Below are 26,982 nucleotides of genomic sequence, written 5' to 3' on the forward strand. Positions count from 1 at the left end.
TAAGGATATTTGTAAATGATTCACTAGGTATTGTCAATGCTTTCATTCAAAATGAGTTTGCTTGTGCTTGTTCAGTTGACCCAACAGCATACAAACAAACAAGCACCTGCTATCTTCACTACCTGTACTGGCAGAGTTCTGTGTTCCACTCAGTTCCATGTGATTTGAACATTTTTTAATGTTTACTTATAAACAAAATATGCATTATTTATTCCTCATAAACAAAACAGCAGAGTCTACAATAGCCTAACATTCGGCTGCACGTGTGGAAGGTAAATAAATCTTATGCCCTTTCACTTTTCATTCACTATTTAGCAAAATACGACAAATGCAAGAGGAAATCAGGACAATCATCGTGGGGGGGGCACTGGCAGTAGCGCCCTATACCCCACGATCTGCTAGGGTTGCAACCATCAGGCAATCAAGAAAGCACGTGTGGCTTACCACTATTCTGTCAGGCAAATCAAGACATGTCGTCTAAGCGTCTTGGCATCACAAGTATGGTCTCCCATGTTGTGACCTGGACCATAGTTTGCGTTTCACCACGTCTTTTCATTGTGCATTCAGCAACTGTCTAGTAAGTTACTCTACAGGCAGAAATAGATTTCCACATCATGGCAGTTCTGTTTTTCAAGCACAGACACAAGATCAACAAATCTGCATTCCCCAGGCGAACATATATATGTCCAACGTGCACATTTGGGATGGAGCAGGCTTGTCACTCAGTTCCATGGTAACAAATAATTTTATGATTCAATTACAGGTTGATAAATTATAGACCGGTATTTTGTGACATGGCGTGGAGAAGTGTGGCTCTGATGCAGAGATCTGGCCCGGGACCAGGGTTCAATTCCCGCCTCGGCGGGTCTTGGGCTCAATTTCCTCGGACCTGATAATTCTCGCCTCGGTGCCTACTCTAATCATGGGTCCCACTCTGGAACTCTGGGCAATAGCTTGCTTAATCTCCACAACGGCCCCAACAGCGCTGGGGATGCCTGGCTTCACCTTTGGGGTGCCCAGGAGTGGACATTTCACAGGGAAAGCCAGGAAGGGTTCCACAGCGGTATGAGTACAAGCGCCAGGACACCCCGTTGCTGGGGCAGCAGTGCGCTATACAAATACAAAATTTCATTTCATTACATGTAATCGCAGATTACTCTAGTAGGCAAGAGTATCAGCGTTGGCCACCCGCTCTGACAAATCCTAGGGGTTTTTCACTGTGACGATTGTTGTCATATCCTGTTGAAAGAGGTTGTGCATTGTTTTGCAATCTGCTTTATTCCCATATTTGTAATTCTGTAACTATATGCATAGTGTTGTGGAAATGTACCTTTTTAGGGGTATGCTGGTGCAGGGTCACCCTTTTGTCCACGGGTTCAAAGACCAACAAAATATAGATCAGCACTGGAGTTGGAAATAAATTACAAGTTAATTAATCACTCATGAGTGCGACCACATCCACACAGCTCTCTCAAGTGCTGCCTGAGGTAGTACACTGAATTCACAGAACACAGGTCTTTTTTTAATACAGGTTTTCTGCAGTGTAAGCATGTGAAATAGGGAGAACAAGTTTTAGAAATAGTTATCGGCAAACAAAGCCAGATGAATAACCACGTGGTCAGCAAAGTGGGAGGGGGAGCAGGAGTGCTAATGGCAGCAGTAAATGGTTGACAGTTAACATCTGAGACCAGGTGTTCTGGCAGCTACAAACCCTCAGCATGTACATTGCTTTTAGCTGAGTCAGGAAGTCAACTAAAATAGATAGCACAAGCAGAGTGAAAAGACGAAAGAATTCCGAAGGTAACTTAAATGGATACCACAGCCAAAATGGCTGTCGCTTATGCCGAGTAAAATATTACACGTTTTCCACAATGGCTGCCAGTTTATGTTTGCTTGAGTAGGCCAGTGGTGAATCAGGTGTAAAGCCTATGGTAATGGTGTAGGCTCCATCGGTTCTTTGGAGAAAGTCATACAAGATTTCATAGATTTGATTGTTTTTTAAATGAAACGTTTTGACAAAGTTACTAGGTCTTACTAAGTGTGAAAAGCATGTTTTAAAGCTAATAAGGATGGACTGTTATTACACCATGCTAAGCCCTGAAAGGTAGGTATTTTGTTACATGGAACCTCAAAAGATTACTGCACTAGGCAAGGGCTTGGTGTTTGTGATACACCCGTACCAATGACAATGGCTATAGGCTGAATTATTTATTAAGAAAAGTTACGATAAAGGCAGTAGGCCTTGGATATGGACTGTGAAAAGCATATGTTCAAGTCAATAGGCATTTAAGGGTACATTGTTATTATTCTGAATTAAAGCCTTTTGTTACAGGGAATCTCACAGAGCACCTTTATAGGCAAGGGTTTTGGTGTTGGTTACTCCCTGTGACAAACGATTGGTATAAAAGAATTGTACTGCGAGAATCCTTGTTAGTCCTTCTTAGGAGAGGTATTTTGCTTTCCCAGTTGTAGTTTAGTATACATTTGCAATTTCATGACTGTATGCCTAATGGTTGCCCTGTGTGAAACCTTAAGCTCAGTACAATGGTCCTGAGTTAGTTTTAGAGACAAGCTAATGATAACACCTGTAGGCTTGAATGGTGTGCAGGAAAATGTTATGTCAGATGCCATAGATCTGGTCTGTTTATTATGAAAGGTTATTACAAAGGCAGTAGGCCTGGTTTACTTATTGTGAAAAGCATATGTTAAAGCCATTAGGCCTTTATCGGTAGATTGTTATCCTATTATGTTACAAAGGCTGTAGAAATGCATTTGGTTACATGCAATCTCATGGATTGCCACAGTAGGCAGGGATTTCGGTGTTGGTAAACCCAGGGTGTAGGATTTCACTGTGGTGATTCTTGTTAGGCCCTACTGAAAAGTGTTGTATAGTGTCTAGCCAACTGTACTTTAATACATATTTATAATATTATAAATGCATATCTGTTGGTTGGTAGCTCATACAAACTTCAGTAACCCTGTGTTTTACATAGTGTCTAGCCATTGGTAAAGGCAGGCAGTATCGGTTCGCTGGGAAACGTTATGTCAGATTCCTTAGGTGTGATCTGTTTCTTATGAAACATGAAGACAAATCAAGTAGGCCTTACTTACTTGTTGTGAAAAGCATGTGTTAAAGACAATAGGCATGTAAGGATGGATTGTTATGATACTGTACTTAAGTCTGCAGCCAGGTTGTTTGTTACAAGGAAACTCGCACGTTACTGTAGTAGGCAAGGGTTTCGGTGATGGTGACCCATCCAAACAAACCATGGGGAAAGATGATTTGCACTAGTCTAATTCCATTAAGCCTCCATTAGTAAGGATTTTATAATGTTTTGACAGCTGCACTTTGTACTTATTTGCAATTTCATTTAGGCATACCCGATCGCTGCCTTGTGAAACTGTTTAGGACCAAGACATTAAGTCTGAGTTGGTTATGGTGACAAGTCAATGATAAAGGTTAAACATCTGATTGTTTATAATGAAAAGTTATAACAGCAGTAGGTCTGGCATGATGATTGTGAAAAGCATATGTTAAATCCAATAGGCATTTATGGATAGATATTACTCTGAATTAAAGTCTAAGGATAAAGTATTTTCTTACATGGATTTTCAGCGATTACTGTAGTAGGCAAAGGATTTGATGGTGGAACCACCCCACACCCTCTCTACTCCCGACTAACTATGGGCATAGAAGAACTGTCTGAATCTTTGTTACACCCTCTAAGGACAGATAATATTTTGCTTTGCCAACTGTAATTGAATATACCATGTTGTTTTATGACTGCATGTCCGATGGTTGCAAGGTGGGAAAGCTTAAGCTCAGTGCAGGAGGCCGCAGATGGCTATGGTGACAAGCTAGAGACCTAGTTGGATCAATAGGAAAAAAATATTTCTGATGCTATTGGTCTGATCTGGTTCCTATGAGAAATGATGATAGATGCAGTAGGCCTCACATATTGATTATAAAAAAATATGTTAAAGTCAATAGGCATGTAAGGACGGTTCCTCTGTATTGAAGGAAACAGATCCATATTTTGATACATGAAATGTCACACATTACCTTTATAGGGAAGGATTTTGGGGTTATTTACTGCCTTTGGCAAACCCTAGCGGTACAAGATGTTGCACTGTAATAATTCTTGCTAGAATCTCTTCTTAGCTGCCTTCCTGCATCTTGTAAAAAAACAATAAAATAATATAGAAAAATATATCCTTATAGATACACAGAGGGCATTTGGGTCAGCGCTGGTCTATCTGAGCTTTCATTTACACTCTACTTCTTGCCTTGACACTGTATGGGTTAATGGTTCAGTCCACCACAGTCACTGGCTCTCTTGCCTTGAGAATTATGGCATTTTCTGATCACATGTGTACATCAACCTGAAAATGAGTGTGCCTCACTATCAGGGCTGAATGGCTAGTCCTTTAGTTTAAAGTTTTTTACTTTCATAGTTTCCCTTTCGTTTCTTAAGAGGATACTATAGTTCACCAGGCAGTGCTAATGGGTTGCATCCTTACCACTCATTTTATCTGCAGTGAGCCATGGCCACTTCCTCTAAACCAGGAGACCATGATGGAATGCTGTTGTCCGTAGTGTATCATTGTTTGGTAATGGCCAACATGTTGGCTCTAAATGTGCAGTCATTCTGGAACTTTAAAACATCAATAAAATATTAACAATACCTCTGTGAGATGGAGACCTGCTGCTTTGCTTAGTTTCATTAATGCAAGTATGTGCCCAGTATGTTTTCTTATGCTTGTATTCTTGTATTTTATCTTGCATACGTTGTTGAGCTTGATTGAATTTTATTGTGGTTGTGTCAGAGGGTAAATGAAGGAATACATCAGTGGATAGATGAACGGTTGCAAGCAAAATAAGTGAAAGAGTGCATGCATGAAGACTTATTGAGTGCCTGAGCCCAACATGACCTAAAAGGTAATTTTCATTCATAAGCCATTGGATGGAGGGATTTAGATAGGGAAAATATTTTGGTAGTTTTGTTTTTGGAATCGGTTTTCACATGGAACTCCGGAAAACAGTGCAGGGCCTACCAATAAACTGTTCCTCTTCAGGGCTTACCCTACTAGCCGGTCATTCTCCAACCCTCTTTCTTGAGATTAGCACACAAATTACAATAAGCCACTCCCAGTTTTTTGTTTTTTTCTTCAATGTTCAACAGTTTAGGCGAGTGGCACAGCAACAATTAACATAACAGACAAAGAACCAACCATATTAGCATCTTGGTGGAGTGAGGGATAGGAGGTATTTACAGTTTCAGTAAGGCATAGACAGGGTCGACATTAGCAAAGTCTACAGGGGCCGCAGAGGGAAAATTAAACTGGTAGCAGTGTAAGCAGGCAGATGACTGCAAGGTATCAGTGTGTTATCTATGTGGCCTCTCTTTACCTGATGCTAATCTTGTAGAGTGAGAGAACACCAAGCCTATTAGTGATTGGCCGTTTCCTGGAGTGCACGACTTAACCACAACCCCTACTTCTGACGTGCCTCTTAAAGCCTCTTTCTTATCTGTGCAAACACAACAAGATGATGGACACTGTGCAGAAACTTTTCAACCACTCACCCCCAATCACCCCTATAAACTGGAATGGTGTGGAAAGAAATGATGGATTTAACCCAGATCTGTGACTGGGGGTAAATGATTGGTTCAGCATTCTGTTCATCATCTGTTCTTTTTGTATTTGTTGCCCTAAGTGTGAAGGGTATGCACAGACATGGGTCCCGTTCTCGCTACACCATCAGAGTCAAGCTAGCCTGGCTGATGAGGGGTGATTCCCCGAAACCGGACCCAGGATGCTTGTTTCTGGTCCAGGGAGGACCAGGCCTGGCAGTTTGGGGTAGACTGTTCTGATAGAGGGCAGGGTCAAGTCTGATTTGCATATGGCTGGGTCCAAACTGAAATGGCGTGGTGTGCAAAAAAACGATGGATTTAACCCAGATCTGTGTGACTGGGGGTGAATATTTGATTGGCTCAGCATTCTATCCATCATCTGTTTTTATTGCATCTTTCTTATCCTGGGGCAGGAGAATTAATCAACAATCTAAAATGGCTGTCTTGGTGAAATCCCAAATAGTTAAGTCTTCTAAGAGATGTGGTGATGCAGGGTCAGCTAGGGAGTTAATTTACTGTAAGGGTAACAACGAAATCTGAGCCAACCTAAAACAGTACAGCTCTCGTCTATGTGCCAAAAATTACTGCTAGTATATGAAGGCCAACATTTTGCCATGGGGACTCGTTTTTGGACAGCATGTTTCAGCTGCCTGATGTATTGCGCTTTGGAAATGAGAACCTTTTTTTTTTTTTTAACAATCTTGAAACTAACGTGGCTAGAGACCTTTACTGGACTGAAGCAGTTCCTGCAGAGCCAAGTATAGTTTCCATGCTAATGCTGTAGAGGAATACACCATTTTGGCTTGATGTCCAAAAGTCTATTGAGACTGCCTGTGCTGTAGCTGTGAGGCTTTCACACTGTAGAAATACACATTTTGCAGGCACATTGCAGGGTTACCTTGGGTCCTGGGAGGTCTCTCCTGTGGAGGCCTGGCAGGGGCTTCACCCCTGTGTGTGGCAGCCACTTCATAGGTGTCCCTGTTCTTGCTCCTTAACTCGTCATACGTGACTGGCTTTCTCTTGGGCGCATCTTCCAGGAACGGGGTGGGTTCTGTCGAGACAAAAGCAGTTAACAGGATGCTTGCAACACTAACAGTCAAAAACACCAGACCTTGGAGAGCGGCCAACCACATGAGCATTACAGAAAGCAAAAGTATTTTTAACTGAAGTTATTTTATTTCCCACGGTAATTTTTTTTCAAAGTGGTTTATCAGAAACAAATGTGAATATAGATTTCCACACGACATGGATATTCTATCCAGTGTTTCAATTATCAAAAAAAAGAGCAAAACAAATAATGCAAATAAGAGAACATGATATTGTTAATGTGGCACAGAGTGAAAATGATTGAAGGATTTAGACGTAGAATTGATCACTGGCTAATTATGGACATGATGCTACAGAACACCGTCACCATAGCGACATTAACATGGAGCGGTAACTCCCAGAATGAGTTCATTTCCTCACAAAGCCAAGGTCTCATGCTGAATGTACGCGTGAGGCGCACAGCCTGTCTTCAGAGACACTTTTATGATATAAGAAACACGTCAAATTCACAATTTGTATCAGCGAAAAAAAAGTAACAAGTGCACTCAAAACAGCGGTCAGGCACAAGCGTTAATGAGCAGTTTGAGTTGAGAAAATAAGGCAATAAAACGTCCACTGTCATTCAGTTAATAGACCTTGCCTGGACTGTAGTACTCCACTCTTGGTGGCTCGATGGAAGGTTGCAATTAAAGGGTCAAGGTTTGGGACTCAGCGGTTTCTCTTTCTTTCCGACTGAAAGTCAGTGACACGCAGAAGACTGTGAGGGGTGGGGACCGAGAAACTCCATGGAAAAGCACCGAAAAAAGTAAAAGTCAGGATAAGATGGAGGGGAAGGTTAAGAACATGTTTTTGGGCATTTAGAAAATGCTACTGAAGACGATTCGATCATAATAGGTGTATTTTGCAACATGAAAGCATTTCGGTGGTGAGGTTGTCAATTTTGGTACAGTATCCTTGAAGATATAGAGACCAAAGATGAAAGGGAATGTGATCCCTCCTGCCCAAGATGGTGGGTACTGAATTTGGAACTAAATTCCTCACCAGGATAGCTTCATCGGGCAGCCAAGCCCTAACTCAAAGGACATGGTATGAGGGTTAACCTAAATATACATAGAGCAACCTGGTCCATGGTCTGGTTTATGTGTAGGGACTCCTTGTAAACTGGAACTTCAGTACCTCAGGTCACACTTACCATAGCGACATGGGCCAACAGCTTTTGAAACCAACAAATGTAATCTTGCTGCTGATAGCGGACAGTTTGGCTCTGAACTTAAAATTAGTTACTGCAGAGTGATAAGGAGGCCAAAAGGCCTTATGGCCAGTCGTGAGGTCAGGATCCAGTGGCCAAGGGCCTACCGATAGATGGGCCAACACAGAGCATAGTGGGGTGATGGGGACTGGGTTGTTTGCTATGCTGGACAACCAGGTGTATACTCAAAGATTTTATCTTCTAATTGAAGACCCAACCATCACAGGAATACACATCTAAGGTCCCCAGGACACCGCAGGAGGCAGATATCATAGGTTGTCAGGCAGAGGCCAATAGAGGGGGCCCAACTGCCTCTGGGCAAAGGAGTATTTCCAAGAAAAGGCTTCTTGCAGCTTCTGATTTCTCTATAGCCACACAGAAGGCCAGTCAACTGATGCTTGGAGCCCACGTCTTTGTCGTGGGTACAATGGGGAGCAGCTCAGGTCCTTCAGGGCTCCTCTCAGTTCAAAAGTATAAGTTCCAGTCCTCTTCTGTTCTTCCACAGGTTTAGAAGTATTCTGAAATAGGTGTCTAGAGGTGGCACATTTATTCCTGGAACCTGTTAGGGGGGCTGATTCACTCCTGGGCAAATCCTAACCAATGAGTTAAAAGTTACCGGGCCAACGGTACCCAAGTTTTCAGTAGTTCCTGTTTGTCTTCATGCAACAGGCAGTGGTGTAGCTGGGGGGGGGAGGAGGGAGGGGGAGGGGTAAGGTGTTCCGCCCCTGGCGTCACATTTTTGTGAGGGAGCCACAAGCGCCATGTAAGTCCCCCCACCCACTCACTGTTGCCCGCAACCTCCACCAACCCCTCCTCCCCCTCGGCATGGGCGTTCGTTAGCCACTCCTGCCCCCACCCCCAAACAGAGGTATCACCCCAGGCATCAAAAGCCCTAGCTACGTCACTGCATACAGGATCATGATGCCATGTGTTAGAGTATCTTCAAGATGGCAAAAGCCTTCGGCCACACTAAACTTGTGCTCTGAGGGCTGAGGTCCAGAGACAGAAGTTTGGTAGGACAAAAGCATGGTCTTTCAGCAACCAGACGAAGGGGGATCCACAAGAATTGTCTTGGCATCCTGTTCTCTTCCTTTCAAGTGTGCCCCACGTGTTGCATGTGGCTCAACAGACCGGAAGCAGGAACTGACACTGTGCTTTGAAAAAGAGGCCCACAGCCCCGACCCCTGCATATTCAGTGGAGTTCAGAGGCATTCAAGTCAGCCCACTGTTTTCTCCTGGGAGACATTTCACACCTAATCAAGACTGAGCTCTGGCTGAGAGATGGCAGAGACTTATGATAATTAGCCATCTGACAGTTCAGGTAGGTAAACGGTAACTTTATAAAAAGTGCTTTTCCTTAATATGTATTACAAAATCGACTTCACTATTGAATTGGATTTTTAATAACCATTGAAAATAGCGGTTTTATTATTTTTCTAGCTAGTCTCACTCTGGGGATACAATACTCTTTCCTACGTTGGACAGCTAAGCCTGCCACCGTGAAAATAACAATTTGGGTCTTGTCACTGTAGGGAAAGGGTAATATTCATGTTTTTACTTAGTCTCTTTTAAAAACGATGCACCCTGTCTTGTGGGATACAATGCATGCACAGGGGTGACTAATATTTAAAAGGAAGGATGTAATAATGTGTGTGGGGACATTAGGCAGTGCTTTTCCTTCCTGTGTCCTTAATTAAAACAAGGTTATAAGGAGTTTGTCCAGCGGCCCATAGTTTTGCGGTTTGCTAATCAATGGCATGGTGGTGCTGTGACTGCAAGCTTACACTACAACAGCCAGGCTACAGAGGGCAGGCCGGAAGAACAAGTTACTTACCTTTGGTAACGATGTATCTGTAAGAAACATTAGTTAGTTAGATTCCTCACCTTAGAATATCCCCAGGCGTCAGACTGGATCTGGAAGATTTTTCGTCAGCAATACCCCTTGCGCGTCGCTAGGCGTCGTCTGCGGCTCTGCGTCCGTCGTCGGCGTCGTGCGCCGGAATGACGTCGTCGGAGTACTTAGACGCCGCCCTCGCGCGCGGACGTCAGTTCTTGTACATAGCTTTCCGTGCCAGGAACGCAGAGCCATGCAAAGACCGACACTGGTGCCAAAAATAAAATCTAGGGGCCTGAAAAGGATAACCTTAACCCTAGATGTCAGTTCGCAGAACGGGGAGGATGGGTGGGTCGGTGAGGAATCTAACTAACTAATGTTTCTTACAGATACATCGTTACCGAAGGTAAGTAACTTGTTCATCTGAAAGAAACACGTTAGTTAGATTCCTCACCTTAGAATAGATACCCAAGCAATACCATCCCCGGTGGTGGGTCTGCGAACCAAGATCACACCAGAAAGTCCTGGAGGACAGAACGGCCAAAGAAGCCATCCCTCCGGACTTGGCTGTCAAGGCAATAATGCCCGGCAAACGTGTGTAGCGAAGCCCACGTTGCCGCCTGACAGATGTCCTGCAAAGGGACACCCCGTCCCAAAGCAGTAGTAGCCGCCGTGGCCCGAGTAGAATGGGCGCGCAGCCCAACAGGAGGGTCCTTTTTTGCCAAGGAGTAACAAATTTTGATGCACAAAACGACCCACCGAGAGATGGTCCGTTTGTGCACAGCTTTCCCCTTCTTAGCACCCAGGTATCCAACGAAAAGTTGGTCGTCCACCCGGAACTGCTTTGTGCGGTCCAGATAAAAGGAGAGCGCACGTTTTGGGTCCAGACGGTGGAGCCTCTCTTCCTCTTTGGAAGGATGCGGAGGCGGAAAGAAGGTGGGCAAGGTGACAGACTGCCCAAGATGAAAGGGGGTCACCACTTTCGGAAGAAAGGAGGGACGAGGCCGAAGGACAACCTTGTCCGGATGAACAGAGAGAAAAGGAGGCTTTGATGATAAAGCCTGGAGCTCACTCACCGGTCTAGCCGAGGTGATGGCTACCAGAAAAGCAGTCTTAAGCGTCAGCAGACGAAGAGGACAATTATGAAGAGGCTCAAAGGGAGCGCACATTAGAAATGTGAGAACAAGATTCAAGTCCCACTGAGGCATTACAAAAGGGACAGGAGGGAACGTGTGAGTAATGCCTTTTAGAAAGCGTGTAACTACAGGGGACTTGAAAAGAGAAGGCTGATCAGGAAGCCGCAAGAAGGCAGAGATGGCAGCAAGATAACCTTTTAAGGTGCCCAGGGCAGAGCCCTGCCGGGCCAAAGAAAGAAGAAAGAGGAGAACCTCAGAAAGAGGGGCGGAAAGGGGATCCACAGCCTTTGCTGTGCACCATGCCACAAATTTGTTCCACCGGCAGGCGTATACCGTCTTTGTGGAGGGACGCCTGGCTAACAGAATGAAATCACAGACTTCAGGAGGCAAGTCAAATGGCATCAACTGCCGCCGCTCAATCTCCACGCATGGAGGTGGAGGCTGCACAGGTTCGGGTGTAGGACCGCCCCCTGCTGTTGCGACAGAAGATCCTCCCGAAGGGGCAGACGTATCGGAGGATCGGTCAACATACTGAGTAGCTCGGGATACCAGTACCTTCGTGCCCAATCCGGAGCCACTAAGATGACTTGGGCCCGGTCGTGCCTGATCTTCTTCAACACTCTGGGCAGAAGTGGTATAGGCGGAAAGGCGTACAACAGACCGCAACTCCACTCGTGACGAAAAGCGTCGCCGAGCGAGTGCCGCCTTGGAAATTCCAACGCGCAGAACTGCTGACATTGCGCGTTCTCTTCGGTGGCGAATAGATCTAACCAAGGCTCTCCCCACTGCTGAAAGAGACCTTGCGCCACTTCGGAGTTCAGACGCCATTCGTGATCCATCATGCACCAGCGGCTGAGTTCGTCTGCTCTGGCGTTCAGAGAGCCCGCCAGATGTTGAACTACTAGGGTGACGCCCTGGTGTTCCAGCCATGTCCAGAGGCGCAGAGCCTCCTGACAAAGGGTCCACGACCCCACCCCGCCCTGTTTGTTGCAATACCACATGGCGGTGGTGTTGTCCGTGAACACCTGCACGACACTTCCCCTGACAGAGGGAAGGAAGGCTTTCAGTGCAAGTCGGATCGCTCTCAACTCCAACAGGTTGATGTGGAGACGAGACTCCGCCGGAGACCAGAGGCCTCTGATCTCCGCCTCTCCCATATGGCCACCCCATCCCAGGAGGGACGCATCTGTCACTACGACATGCCCCGGTTGGGGAAGGGAGAGGCTCTTGCCCTTGACCCAATCGCGGTCCGTGAGCCACCACTGCAACTGCTGTGCAGTGCCCTCCGAGATCAAGACATGGTCGGACAGGTTGCCGTGATGCTGGGCCCACTGAAACTTCAGGTCCCACTGCAGAGCCCGCATGTGCCGCCTGGCGTGATGCACTAGTAGGATGCAGGAGGCCATCAGCCCCAGAAGCCGCAACACTAGCCTGACCGAAACCCAGGATAGAGGCCGAAAGATGGGAATCAGGGCCTGAATATCCCGGATCCGCTGTTCCGGTGGATAGACCCGGAACTGCGCCGAATCGAGAACCGCTCCGATGAAGAGGAGCTTCTGAGAGGGACTCAGGTGTGACTTCGGCACGTTGATGGAAAATCCCAGCAAATGCAGGAGATCCGCCGTAGTCTGGAGGTGGGAGACGACTGCCTGGGGCGAGCCCGCCTTCAACAACCAGTCGTCGAGATAGGGGAAGACTGGAACACCTGATCTGCGCAGATGAGCTGCGACCACCGCCATCACTTTCGTGAACACCCGAGGGGCACTGGTAAGGCCGAAGGGGAGCACGGTAAACTGAAAGTGCTCTTGACCCACCGTGAACCGCAGGTAACGCCGGTGGGCCGGCAGGACGGGGATGTGGAAATATGCGTCCTGCAAGTCCAACGCTACCATCCAGTGTCCCGGGTCTAGGGCAGCTAGAACCTGAGCCAAAGTTAACATCTTGACCCTTTCCTTCCGGAGGAAGGCATTGACGTTCCGGAGGTCCAAGATAGGGCGTAGGCCTCCTTTGCCCTTCTTGGGAACCAGAAAGTAGTGGGAATAACAACCACGACCTACTTCTGGGCTCGGAATGTGCTCGACGGCCCCCTTGGCAAAGAGGGCCGAAACTTCCTCGTGGAGAAGATTCAAATGATCCCCCGAGATACGGTGGTGCTGCGGTGGCATGGCTGGAGGGGTCGTCTCAAAGGGGAGGGAGTAGCCCCTTCGGACGATTTGCAGCACCCACCTGTCCGATGTGATGGACAGCCAGTGGAGCAGGTGATGGTGAACTCTGCCGCCCACTGGCGTGGAATGGGCCTGAAAGCTCGGACTAGGAAGGCTTTGAGGCGGATGCTGCCGGGGTGGATGTGGGCTGACCGCGTCGACCTCCAGAACCGCCTCGGCGGAAACCACGTCCGCGACCGCACGCAGGTTTGTTCTGCGGCTGGTGGCTAGGCGTACGCGAGGAGGCACCCCTTCCTTGGCCACGAAAGGGGCGAAAGGCAGAAGTTTGCGACCGCGGGGCCGAGAGGCCCAAGGACTTGGCCGTAGCCCGGGAGTCCTTAAAGCGATTCAGCGCACTGTCCGCTTTCTCGCCAAAAAGGCGAGTGCCATCAAAGGGCATGTCCATGAGAGTGCTCTGGACATCACCCGAAAAGGACGTGGACCGCAGCCAGGCGTGACGTCTAAGCGCCACCGTGGTAGAAATCGCCCTACCCAGCGAGTCCGTAGTGTCAAGCCCACATCGGATAGCATGTCGTGCTGCATCCCTCCCATCGGCCAGAGCCTGGGTAAGTCGTGTCTGGACCTCCTCCGGACACAGGGGCAGCACGTCCTCCACCGTATCCCACAGAGAGTGGGAATAACGGTCCAAGAGACAGGCGGTGTTCAAGGACCGCAGGCCCAAACTAAGGGAGGAGAACAGCTTTTTGCCAAACTGTTCCAGTCTCTTGGAATCCCGGTCCGGCGGAGCGGTCGGGAAGGAGGATCGGGAGGTAGAGGCCTGGATAACCAGGCTCTCGGGGGTAGGGTGTTGGGACAGAAAACTGGGGTCGCCCGGAGCAGGGCGGTGGCGCCTGGCGACGTTCCTGTCCACAGGAGGAACTGTGGAGGGCTTGGACCAGGTGCCCTGCAGAACGTCAATGAGGGCCTCATTGAATTGCAGCAGAGGCTCAGTGGAGCTTGCTGCAGACTGAAGCACCTCAGTGAGGACGTTAGTCCTCACAGCCACGGCACGTAGCTCGAGCCCAAGGGCTGCGGCCGCCTTGCGCAGCACCACAGAGAAAGCAGCACCCTCCTCCGAAGTCACAGTCGGAGGAGAGATGAATCCAGTGTCTGGAGAGGTATCCAGACCACTGGCCTCCCCCAGTTCATCTGCCCAGTCCTGTGACAGCTGAGCCTGAACAGCCATAGGATCCTCGGATCCCTCCCATTCGCCCCCGTCATCCAATTCCTGGTATGCAGGAGGAAGGATCGGAGCCGGGCGATAGACATAATGTGTCTCCAGCGGCGCCGAACGCGGCGTACATCAACGCCGTAACGGCGCCGGGCCCGGGCTGAACTGGGGCTCGACGCCGAGCGGAGCCGGCGTCGGAGGTGGTACCGGTGTCGACGCCGGCGGAGGAGGCGTGACGAGGTCAACCGGCGTCGGCGGGGACTTGGGAACGGGTCCCTTGGGCACTTGCAGCGTCGAGGCCGGCGCCGTCTACGGCGCCGGGGCCGGAGCCGCCGGCAGGCAAGGTTGCCCAGTCGGGTCCGCGGGGCCCGAAGGCGCGCCAGCGGGCGTCGACGGCGGAGCCAGGTTCCTCATGGCCGAGAGGAAGGCACTGACTTCCGCCGGCGTCGCGTCAGTCCCAGGGACCGGCGGGTATGGGGACTTGCGCGGCGCCTGCGACTCCGCTGGAGCCGCGGGGGTGGAACCACCCTGACCCTCGGCCGAGTCGCGCGACCGACGAGGGGAGTCCGAAGAGCGGTGTCGCCTCTTGGACGTCTTGGAGTGCTTCGACTTACCCGAAGACTTGTAGCCAGACGATCGATGATGACGTCGGCTGCGGCTCCGCGACCGATCCTTGGACCTCCTCCTGGACCGGGATCGAGAGGGGCGCGGAGCCGAGTGGTGAAGCTCGAGAAGCTTACGGGACCGCTCCCGTCTAGCCTTCGAGGTCAGGGCCTTGCAGTCCGAACACGACGCCGCGTCGTGGTCGAGGCCCAAGCAGTAAAGGCACCGGCGGTGATGGTCCGTAACCGACATCAAGCGGTTGCAGTCAGCACAGGCTTTAAAACCAGGCATCCTACCGGCACCGGAGTCGAGACAAGATCAAAAAGGATCAAAAAACTTAGTCAAAAAAGACTAAAAGGGGTAGCTCTCCCGGATCTGCGCTTAATGGCGCGGAAAAAAGAAGAACTGACATCAGCGCGCGAGGGCGGCGTCTAAGTACTCCGACGACGTCATTCCGGCGCACGACGCCGACGACGGACGCGGAGCCGCAGACGACGCCTAGCGACGCGCAAGGGGTATTGCTGACGAAAAATCTTCCGGATCCAGTCTGACGCCTGGGGATATTCTAAGGTGAGGAATCTAACTAACGTGTTTCTTTCAGATACCATGGTTTGCACTGCCACTTTAGCGCATGATATAACAGATGCTGCAGTCCACAAGTGGCATTTGAGTTCCAGTCACTGGGTTCATTTTTTACACTATATTCTAGGGACTTTTTAGGCAAGTTAAATATCTCAATCAGGAATAAACCAATTTAGCCATGGTTAAACGGCAAGTACAAATACTTTATTACTGGTTAGCAGGGGGAAAATGCACAGAGCTATAAACCCAGCAAAAACTTAGGGTCTAGCAAAAGGTGAAACATCTGGAGTTATCTCGCAGAAACATCAGAATTCCTACACCGATCATGTAACAAAGGAAGCCGGGGTTTGAATCCTGGCCTCGGCTCATCATCATGTGAATCCCGGCAAATGTCCCTGTGCTAAGAAAAAATAAAACACTGTGTCTGTTGTGAAGTTGTCCTTGGGCAAGGTTCACACTCTGCAAGACTGTCAAAAATAAAAAGTGGATTCCGCCTGTCAGCTATGATCTAATTTCATCCTCCAAGAATTAAAGACAAAGCATGAATCTTTGATGTCAGAAAGAGATACTGGTCTAGTAGCTGAATTGCAGTGGGACACTTGATAATCTAGGATCAATACCAGCTGCCGTGCTTGATCAAACTGTGTGATCCTAGGCAAATACTTAGGTTCAGCAAGCCTCCCTTCTTAGTCATTATCACATATGAGAGCATCTTATAGTAAGAATCTAGGTAACATTTAAGGTGCGCATGACAACTAACTTGCTTCTTAGTTTACTAATAGCATTGTCGTCAGGGCAGTAGCAGGAATGTTTCGCAGTTCATATTTAAATACGCTCACCTTTAATAAATACTTCTCAATGCAGGGATGTAACATGATGTACTAAGGTGAAATGCGGAGTGTTAAAGAAATACACTTTTTGAGTTTTGAAGACAGCTCATCATATTCTAACATGAAGTGTGTTGCATGATTTACATGGCAAGTATTTTTGAGGCTTGGTTTGTACGCAGGCTCTTAGCCTCTGACCCTTGGCTTGGATCATCCTGGTAATTTGTTTGTTCACCCACTTCAGGGGCCAGGTAAAATAGCCTTCACCCTGCTACTATTAATCAGCTTCTAGTAACCAGTTATGCAATGGATTGTCAGGACGATGGTAGTCATCCATTGGATGCATTGCCATCACCCAACAGTCATGCAATCGTTTGATGAGCCACAGATAAAATCATGTAGGGAACATGTAAGGGAACTCTGAACATACATCCCCTGCACTGGAAAACATCTGTATTGGTTAGAACGAGAAGGAAATGAGGAGCAGGCGATCCATGGCCACCGAGTCAGGGACTTTTGACTCTACGAATGTAATGCAACGGAAACAATCTACACTGTGAACTTTGGGCCATATGTACAAAAAGTAGGAATTGTGATTTCCTAACTGCGAATCTAACTGAATAACCATTAGGAAATCACAATTCCTATTGTAAGAAAACTTACAAATATTAAATATTAAAAAGCGATTCCTAGTGTGTCAAAAATCGACCTACCCCATGAATATTGATGAGATAGGTTGCAGTTTGAAACCCATTAGGAATGATGGTCACAGGGATGGTGGACTGCAGCCCGTTTTCCTCAAGGGAAAACAGGATGCATTTAAAGACTAGAAAATTAAACTTTTAAGTTTCATTTTTATTTATGAGATGGCAGTGGTCCGTGGGACCCCTGCCTGCTCTTAGGAAATAATTTTTTTACATTCTCAAAGTGGAAAGGGTCCCTTGAAGGGTCCCTTGGGGACCCTTTCTCAGTAGCGAATGATTACCACTGCCTTGTCAGTAATCAGTAAAAAAGAATTGTGTTTTGCACCTGTATTTCTGTACGTATTCGCCATTCAAAATTGTGATTCGGTAACATGTTATCGATTCACAATTTGGGATGCAATGCTTTGTTGCGGTCGCAAACAGGCCGATTTGCATGAAACTGCAACACAATTTAGTACATATGACCCTTTGAGTGTTATCAGCTAATTTGATACCATACACATTGTCTCCAAATCCACTGGAGAAACTTGGTGATACCTGTGACTAAAACATTCCCAAAGGTGAGTTACACAATTTATGAACTTTTTCCACGTGGCCCGGGAGCAGCTGGTGTAGCAACATTTAAAGGGCGCCACCGCATTTTTTTCCGAGATCCCTATCTTCGTTCAAGTCTGCAATTTTATAATGGCATGCATGATTACAGACACAATAGCGGGATTTCCTGCTTCGCTTTGTAAAATAACCCAGTCACAGCACCACCATGCCATTGATTAGCGAAACCGCAAGACTGTGGGCTGCTGGACAAACTCCTTTTAACCTTGTTTTGTTTAAGGACACAGGAAGGAAAAGCACTGCCTAATGTCCCCACGCACATTATTACATCCTTTCAGTAAAAGTATTTCATAATGGACATGGATCCGCTTTCAGCTTTACTAGACCAACGGAAAAGTTTAACCTATTGCAAGACATCTTTACTAAATAACTTTCTACACTGGTTTCAAAGATTCATGCTTTGTCTTTAATTCTTGGAGGATGAGATTAGATCATAGCTGACAGGCGGAATCCACTTTTTATTTTTGACAGTCTTGCACAGTGCGAACCTTGCCAAAGGACAACTTCACAACAGACACCGTGTTTTATTTTTTCTTAGCACAGGGACATTTGCCGGGATTCACATGATGATGAGCCGAGGCCAGGATTCAAACCCCGGCTTCCTTTGTTACATGATCGGTGTAGGAATTCTGATGGTTCTGCGAGATCACAGGCAGGATCTGTGGGGGAGCAGTCTGACGACGACGATCACCCCAGATTATTCACCTTTTGTTAGACCCGAAGTTTTTGCTGGGTTTATAGCTCTGTGCATTTTCCCCCTGCTAACCAGTAATAAAGTATTTGTACTTGCCGTTTAACCATGGCTAAATTGGTTTATTCCTGATTGAGATATTTAACTTGCCTAAAAAGTCCCTAGAATATAGTGTAAAAAGTGACTGGAACTCAAATGCCACTTGTGGACTGCCGCATCTGTCATATCATGCGCTAGAGTGGCAGTGCAAACCATGGTTTCTGGCCTACCCTCTGTAGCCTGGCTGTTGTAGTGTAAGCTTGCAGTCACAGCACCACCATGCCATTGATTAGCAAGCCGCAAAGCTATGGGCCGCTGGACAAACTCCTTATAACCTTGTTTTGTTTAAGGACACAGGAAGGAAAAGCACTGCCTAATGTCCCCACGCACATTATTACATCCTTTCAGTAAAAGTATTTCATAATGGACATGGATCCGCTTTCAGCTTTACTATACTAACGGAAAAGTTTAACCTATTACAAGACATCTTTACTAAATAACTTTCTACACTGGTTTGTCTACCACAGCAAAGAGAATAATTTCTATTAAGGACTCATTCCTGTGACATCTCTGATTCACTGCTGTGCTTTTGGATACTTGGTATATTTTTCTTTCATGAGCAATCAACAGCACATAAACTGGCTATTAAACAAAGATAATGTGGTATTAACCTTCATGCGATGTAAAGTGCCACCATGTGATGGTGAGATGCTGCAGGTATGGCACATCAGTAATGAGCAGATACCATTTCTCGGTACTGCCAAAGACATGGATATTTGCAAGGGAAGTTATATAATATTTCTGACACAAGCCAGTCTACAATTTCAGTTCCGACAGTATCCACGCCTCGGGCGCTCGCGTGCACACCAACAATTTCAGTTACAGACTATTCTCAGCCTTGATTCGATGGACATCAGTTACCACTCTACACAGAACAGGGTGGGTTCTATGTGCAGGCGAGGTAGGGTGAGTTCATAAGACCACAACGACTGCATGCCTGGGTTAAGTTACAGCCTCCCTGTATCCTTCTGTTATAGTGGATCAGTATACATTTCACTGCTGGACATCCTGAGTGCTAATTTGGAGGCAGAAGGCTTGCTATAGGTGAGTAGGTCCTATCACCTTAGTTCCCTTCCCAACAACTATGCATATAACAAGTTAGACAAAGTTATAGTACGGAAGAGACGGAGAAAAAAACACAGAACCAAATCAAAGAAGCTTGATTTGGTGTGTCTGTCCTTATGAGAGCTGCAGGAAGGGTGCACGATGTGTACCAGGTACTCTCTACTTGCACGTTTTGAGATGGTGGAGGTGGAAACCTTTTGTAGGAAAGTTATCCTTTTGACCCTAATAACCCCAATTTTTCACTGATGCTGGTGGTTACGGACTCAAAGTGCCCTTGGCTCTGCTAAGCCCAGGGTCGGCGCTCTGTTATCTTAAAGATATAAGATAATTGGTATAATTCTAATTGGCCAAGAAAACCTACCTGTAAGTTAAGTTCCTAGTATATGGTGGTACATGTAGGTTTAGAGACCCCAGTGAACTTAATGCACTTAACTGTGCACTGCTATTGTGTCTGGTGTCATTGTAAAGTCAGGTCTGCCTTGCAGGCTGGTTTTAAAATAAAACTATGTCCAAATTCGACTTTGGAATTAAAAGTATTCCCAAAGCCCCAAACCACCTTTCTATACCTTATACATCACCCCTAAGGTCTGCCCTAGGGAGTGTGTTCAGGATGGCACCCAGATTTTCCCAGATCTCCGCTGCCTGCCCTCTGCATCAGAGCATATCCAGTTGCTCCTGCGGCCCTCTAAGACCGGGTCTGCATATATAATTTATTGCAAGACTGCAGCCCAGAGCCCGAGTGGCTCCAATCTCAGTGGCGAGCCCTGCAGCACCTTTACAGCCCAACGAGGCCTGGTGGAAGCTCTCTCAGAATGGCGAGCGCTTCAAGCCCTATGCCTGTCTTTGGATGTCTAGAACCTGCCTCGTCCCCCCCGAACCTGCAGCAACGAACAAGCAGATGCAACTGCCCGCGCCTCCAGTGGCACTGGCCGACCGATACGCGGGCGAGTACCGGAGTACACAAGACTGCCTGCATGTCCTGCACAGCCGAGTGCAGGGGACGGTAGGTGGATACGCGACCTGAGATGGCAGTCCTTGCAGACCGCAACGCCTCTCTCCTGGCTGATGGTGAATCGGTGCCCTACTGTTCCCACCTCAATGCGTACCTGTAGTGTCTGCGGCCTGGGTTGGAGACCAACAAAATGCTGTATGCAGTTTTCCGCCAGCAAATCTGCCTGGAGGCCATGTGTGGGGCGTGTTGAGGAGACATTGCTGATCGCTTAGGGAGTGGTGCTGGTAAGTGGGGGCCCTGCTGGAGAGCCGGCTGCAACCTACCTCGCCTGCATGTTTACTCGAGGGCAGAGAGAGAGAACTGAGAACACCCTAGAGCTTTGAGGCACCATCTCCCTCCCTTGGGGCAGACTTCAGCATGGGGGGCCCGTATAGCCTAGTCTAGTCTACGCCCTGCCTTGGAACGGGGAAGGTCCTTCTGGCACCCCAAGACTCTCACTCAATGTTCACGCCTGTTTCTTTGGGTCCCCCTACAGGCAAAACTTGCCGCCGCTTGGGCACCCCATGGAGGGATTGTCCAGCCCAGTGGAGACACACATTTTGCAGCTAACGACACTAGGGTCTCTGGGGGTGAGCTACATGGCAGAGCAATCCATCAGCTACTGGATCTGGTCTCCCAGTCCTTTACTGGCAGCAGCTAGTGCCCTGTGGGTCCTTGGTAGACTTTCAATCTTCATTGACCATGCGGTACCTGGGGTGCTGCCCAACGTCTCACCTGCTCCAGCTTGCATCTCTTCGATGGCACAGGAGACCCACATCTCATGCCACTATGACTTCTCAGCGCAACGCAAAGAAAGACAATTCCCTTAAAAACATGTTCTCCAAAACCCCTACAAAGAAGACAAAACTGCCCATAGCGTCAGAGGTGAAGGACCTCAGAAGAGATGCCGGTGACTTAGGCCAGGGTGTGAACTTGCTCAAACAAACATATGATTCCCATGACGAAGAACTGGATAGTCACCACTGAGAACTCCTTGAACTGCAGGACAAGAATCTGGAAATGCACCACCAGTTGGAGAATTTAGAAAAACTCTCTCATTGCTCCAATTTCCAGTTCAAGGGGCTTTCACTTCAGGCGGTGCTGGGGAACCTGAAAGACTTTGCTGTTCGTCTTTTCCGTCATGCAGTCCTGGAACTCACGGATCAAGACATCGTCCTTGAATGCATTCACAGGGCAGGCCACTACCCCCACTCCCCAGGACAAGCACTAGACATTCTGACTTGCGTGCAATAGACAGAAGGAGATCGTACTATCTGCAGTGCCTGACAAGCCTACTGGTTTCTTTGAAGGTTTCAAGATTGGGCTGTATCAAGACCTTTCTCCCATGACACTACAACGGCGCCAAACCCTTCGACCCTTAACGGACTTTCTCCGCGTGAAGGGGGTCAGGTACAAATGGTGACACCCCTTTCACCTCCAATTTGTTTGGAACAATGAGACTCAGAGTATCCGAGCCTCAGAGGAGGCCCGCTCACTGATAGATATGTGGTTGCTGCCTGGGGATCCTCCGGACCAGCCATCTTCACAGGGTTCAACTTCCCCTTCCACATGCCTGGGCCGTTCTGCATGCCTGAGGAAAGGCAAACTCTGCAAGAATTCTGAAACTGAGAGTCACAGAGAACGAGCTGAGTTGATACGCCAACTACAGAGCCGTGATAATGCATCCGAGGTACCAACAGTCCTATTTTACCTCAAAGCGGCCCAACTGTAATATGGGTCCTTCAATATAGCGATCCAAACTATTTTCTGGTGATAGTCTTAGGTCCCGGGGCACGATCCCTCCCACCATAGCTGATGTTTTTAACAGTGCAGCTCCTCCAATACTTTGAGATGGAGATACCTCGGACCGACAACATGGACCCTCAAAGTTTGATTACTTGTGTTCTCAGGCGGGGAACAGCTTTGTTACAATGTTCTTTGTTTCCTCCACACCCCCCCCCCCTTTTCCGTATGACGACCTATGTATGCTTACTTCCTTTGTAGACACCACACCGCGATTTTGGCGGGGATCCCTTGCTCACTCGCAGGTCCATTTGGCATTCACCAGACCCTATCCAATGCCTTGCCATTGATTAATATACTCAGCCTTATATTAGGCCCCTGTAAAGCGGCTAGCGCTCCTCTCTCTTATCAGAGAGGCCAAATGTGACATGCGTTTTATACAGGAAACCGATTGGAAGCGGCTATGATCCCAGTGGTTTGACTGCCAATATTTCTTATCAGGCCCTGGGAAGAATTCTGGTGTGGCAATACTTTCGCCAAAACACTTCCCTGGAAGGGTGACACGCACACTGAGATACCTGGAAGACTCCTATCGCTGCGTATTGACATAAAGGGACATAGGATCACTTTAGTCAACCTCTACAGCCCTAATGACCACCAGGACACCTTTCTTAAGGAGACGTTGGGTCATATTCTCCCCACCCCCGACATGGATATTATTATAGATGTGGACTTAAACACAGTAGTTGATTCCCAGTTAGATAGGTCTACCCCAAGTAAAGAGCAGACTGGCGCATTGTCCCATGCTGATAGGCACTGGCTGGCCGAGGTAGGGTTGACGGATATATGGCAACAGACACAGCCGGCTGTACATGACTCCACCTTTTTTCTCTGCAGCACAACAAACGTATGCACGCATCCATTTTATCCTCACCTTTCCGCGTATCACCAAGGTTACATCTGCAGTAGACATTGGGGTAGCTGTTCATTTGGACCATTCATCTGTCACTCTACAATACTCACCGCTTAGCTTCACTCCGTCCCCCTGAACTTAGTGTGTTAACACTAAGCTCCTCACCTATGAAAGCACGCTCACAGAGATTTAAGCCACCATAGACACCTTTCTAGCTATGAATGACACACCGGTTACATCTATCATGCTATTGTGGGACACACTAAAGGCAGTGGTGTGGGGTCAGTTTATTGCCATAGCAGCACACCATAGTACAGACAGATGTAATAAATGAGCACAGCTTGAGACTACGGTCAGGGACCTCAAATCCACCCATAAGCGTATTGGTTCGCAGCAATCCATCGTCAACTTACGGCAGCCTGCAAGCAGTGAAAAGCCATCGAAATGGAAAGAGCAGAATATGCCTTGTTACGTGTAAAGCAAAAATATTACACGAGGGAATAATACGGGCTGCCTTCTGGCCTACCAACTTCGCTATCAGGCTGTACACCAAAGAATAGATGAGCTGATGAAATCAGACGGTGCCCTGACTCATCAGGAGGATCGCCTACTATTAATCCACTTTCTTACATCTTTCTTTACTTTTTCTCAAATATCATGCTGGTTGCAGTAGTTTTTAATTGATTTACCATATACAGGAATTTTAGCCCAAGGAAAAAATTCTACCTCCAGCAATAGCCGGCTTCTTTTACGGAGAAGGCTGCAGTGCAGCAGATTCTACTTATGTCACCGGGAAAGGACATAGGGGGGTATGAAGAGGTTTTTAGCTCTAGTATCAAACAGGAAGTGCATTTATACTTCTAAAACAATGCTAAGGAGTTGAGATAGATAATATAATATGCAGATCCTATGAATGTTGGGAGGTAATCAGAGGTGTGCTTTCTCACACCTTGGATAGTATCAATGTGATCGCAACATAAATGGAATGGGACACGCCTCACCCCACTACATGCATACTGTCATCTTCACTTAGTCATAGGTCCCAGTGGGTGACATCAATGAGAAAGCACATAAGCGAGGCAGCGAGTACATCGAGAACCGATTAAGGCAAACCAGCCGGCTGTCAATAATAGAGTTTCTTGTTCTGCTGAGCTCGCCTGGGGGCGTTTCAGAAATTACAGTAACATTGTTCACAGAACAATACTTGGGTTGTTACCATGAGCACCAGATGAGCTTCACGCACCCACACAGAGAAGCCTACACCCAGTGGGCTCTTCTGCAAAATCCCTTGTTTTGTATTTAACCCATGCCGGGATCTGATACAAATGGCCTGACTTCAAGAAAACGAATACTAGTTTTCAGGCAGTGGCATTAATGAACTCAGTGGAGCAGGCAAAGTACTGGAGAGCCAAACAAACGAGAAACACAAGAAGCGATGCAGGATGCAACGGTCCTGCCTCTGTGCGCCTGTCAGAAGGCTGCACTTATGAACTGCAATACTGAACATCTGGCACAGCATCAAGGAAAACGCTGGCTGCCAGGGAGGATCTGCAGAGTGATGATTTGAATTACACTCATTGAAATGAAGTGTTCTACGGATCATGGGTGAGATCACCAGACTGGAAGGAATGCGCGCAACTGATCAGTCTTCAAAAAGCACAGCCAATGATGGGAGCACTCAGACATTAAATAAGACCCCAAACCTACAGGGCTTTCAACTCTGCAGCAGGGATGTGAAAAACGTTGATCAGCACAAACAAAGTTACTGCTGAATACCTTGCACTAAAACAGCCTCCTTCTGAGGGGCAATTATAATATAAAAATACAATATAAATTACAGTACAATTATTTATACACATGATTTCTGCAACGTCCTTTCAGCGAGTTATCTCTTAAAATGTTCCGCGTGTGTATTTGTCAATAATAATGACAATAGGACAAATTTACTACGGTACATTTGTATCTATTTGGTATTTATGGGTGCAAAAATCCTTATTTACGTGTGCAAATTCATGTCAGTAATTTAGAAATATTCAATCTACATTTCTATGGCAGATTTTTCTGAATGAATAAACCTGCTCACATGGGCAAATTGGGGGTGGTTTGGGTTGGTGGTTCTCAATTTAGGAGACTACCTACAAACGTTCAAGTTTAGCAGCAATATTCCCACTCATACCTACTAATGGTAAGTGCAAAACTCCATATCATACCGGAATGGAGAGGCTACACCCTAAAACCGGTGAAGTGTAGGGAAATGTTTTCCAAGTACAAAAAGAATGTGCTAGTAGAGCAACAAATAAAGCTGAAAATTAAAAATGCCCTTTTGAGTTTTATTTCCCGGTGTGAATATGTGCGAATTCCAGGAACGTCAGATATAAAAGCCAATCATAGGTGTAAGACTATATGTGTACATTTGTGACTTTCCTGCTCAGACTTTAGGGAATTGAGCCAGAAGTGATCAACACGTATTCTTCACACACTGATCACCTCGCTATGATTAATGAGATGATTCACTTGCAAGAGTAGCTCTGGCGTTCATAGGTACGCCAGTCAGTTCACAGATGGAACCCATTTGGTATTCTAGTAAAAACTCAACAGCTCGTCCAACAGAAAAGCGGTTAACCAGTAGCCTCTCAACGACTGGTTATATGGCACCTCTTAATGCAATTAAACTCTAAGTTGTGCTTCGGCTGTAAGGAGTAGGAAGGTATTGCGGGATGGATGGTGGAAAGAGGTTGCGTCTCTTGCATCCTGCTCTTCATCATCCATTAAGGCTTATGGCTGCTACTGTGAACCTTCTCGTTCCTGGCCGCCCACTGTGGACCTGAGATCTTGGGGCCACAGGACAGGAAGCACCTCTCTGAAGTTACAAGAGCACCATTTCAAGTGTTCCTCAGTACAGGGCAGACATGTGTTGTCAAGTGTCCTCTTGCTTCCAAGCTGGACTTCCTGCCGGGGACTTTACCTTGTGCCGCGTGGTCCGAGATCCCGCTGGGGGAGGACTCGCTGAGGGAGGCGCTGAAGGGCACCGGTTCGTAATTCGACTGCTCCTGCGAGCTGTACTCGCTGGTGTACATGGAGGAAGCGGGCGCTTCGGCTGCGGGCGCGGCTGCTGGGAACTGCTGCGCGCCTTCTGGGTCTGTAAACTCCGACTTTCGGCCCGAAAACCTAGAAAATGAACACATTACGACAGGCATTTGTAAAGTTTTCGAGGAATTTGGCAGCAGTACCACTTTTTCTCCTCGTCGGTATATTCGAAACTAATTAAATGCATTAACCTTTTAGAAATCAACGTTTTAGTGGATTAAGTGGTGCTCGAAGAGGCCATGTTATAAACAGATTATAAAACAGGAACATTATCAGAACTACTGGACTCGAAATTAGCTGCGCAAATCACTCCACTATGAACGGATGGATCCGGCTAATTGCTTGTGCATCCACTTCAGTTGCCCAGGTGATACCAAAGAAGAGCCAATGAAAAGCAAACAACATATTCACGGAAACATGTGAACGGGTATTACACAACTGCGAAGTGACACTTCCAGAAACTATACATCTGCATACCCTTGTTCATTCCAAAGTAGGCCATTACAGAACTTTAATTTTAAAGCCTGAGCGCATTAGGAATGACTGCCTTTGCAAGACTATGCCAGTAATGACGTCATCTGCCCAGTGAGTAACTCTCGTACCACTCCAATGGCATATCGCTGGAGGAGGGGCTGTAGTGAACCTGAAATAGCCTTTCGGACGGGTTAATTTATTATTATTCCATGCTATGCTTTCTGAAACTGACTATACAACAGGAAGTGTGTCAGTAATGCGGTGCTTGCCTGTCATTCAGTTCCAACTCCAGAGTGCCAGCTCCCAAGTCTGCACAC

General features: G+C 47.3%; 1 protein-coding gene across 1 annotated transcript in view; it reads right to left on the reverse strand.

Moving 5' to 3' along the window:
• Nucleotides 1-26,982, reverse strand: part of OCIAD1 (OCIA domain containing 1) — a 241,657-nt gene that overhangs the window by 14,570 nt on the left and 200,105 nt on the right. Inside the window, exons 6-7 of the mRNA XM_085642115.1 lie at nt 26,070-26,272; nt 6,532-6,684 (exon numbers count right to left, since the gene is read on the reverse strand). Of these exons, the coding sequence (XP_085498241.1) occupies nt 6,532-6,684; nt 26,070-26,272 (356 nt within the window). The remainder of the gene's footprint in view (nt 1-6,531; nt 6,685-26,069; nt 26,273-26,982) is intronic.

This window comes from Triturus cristatus, chromosome 2_2, assembly GCF_964204655.1.
Source record: "Triturus cristatus chromosome 2_2, aTriCri1.1, whole genome shotgun sequence".
Classification (NCBI taxonomy): Eukaryota; Metazoa; Chordata; class Amphibia; order Caudata; family Salamandridae; genus Triturus; species Triturus cristatus.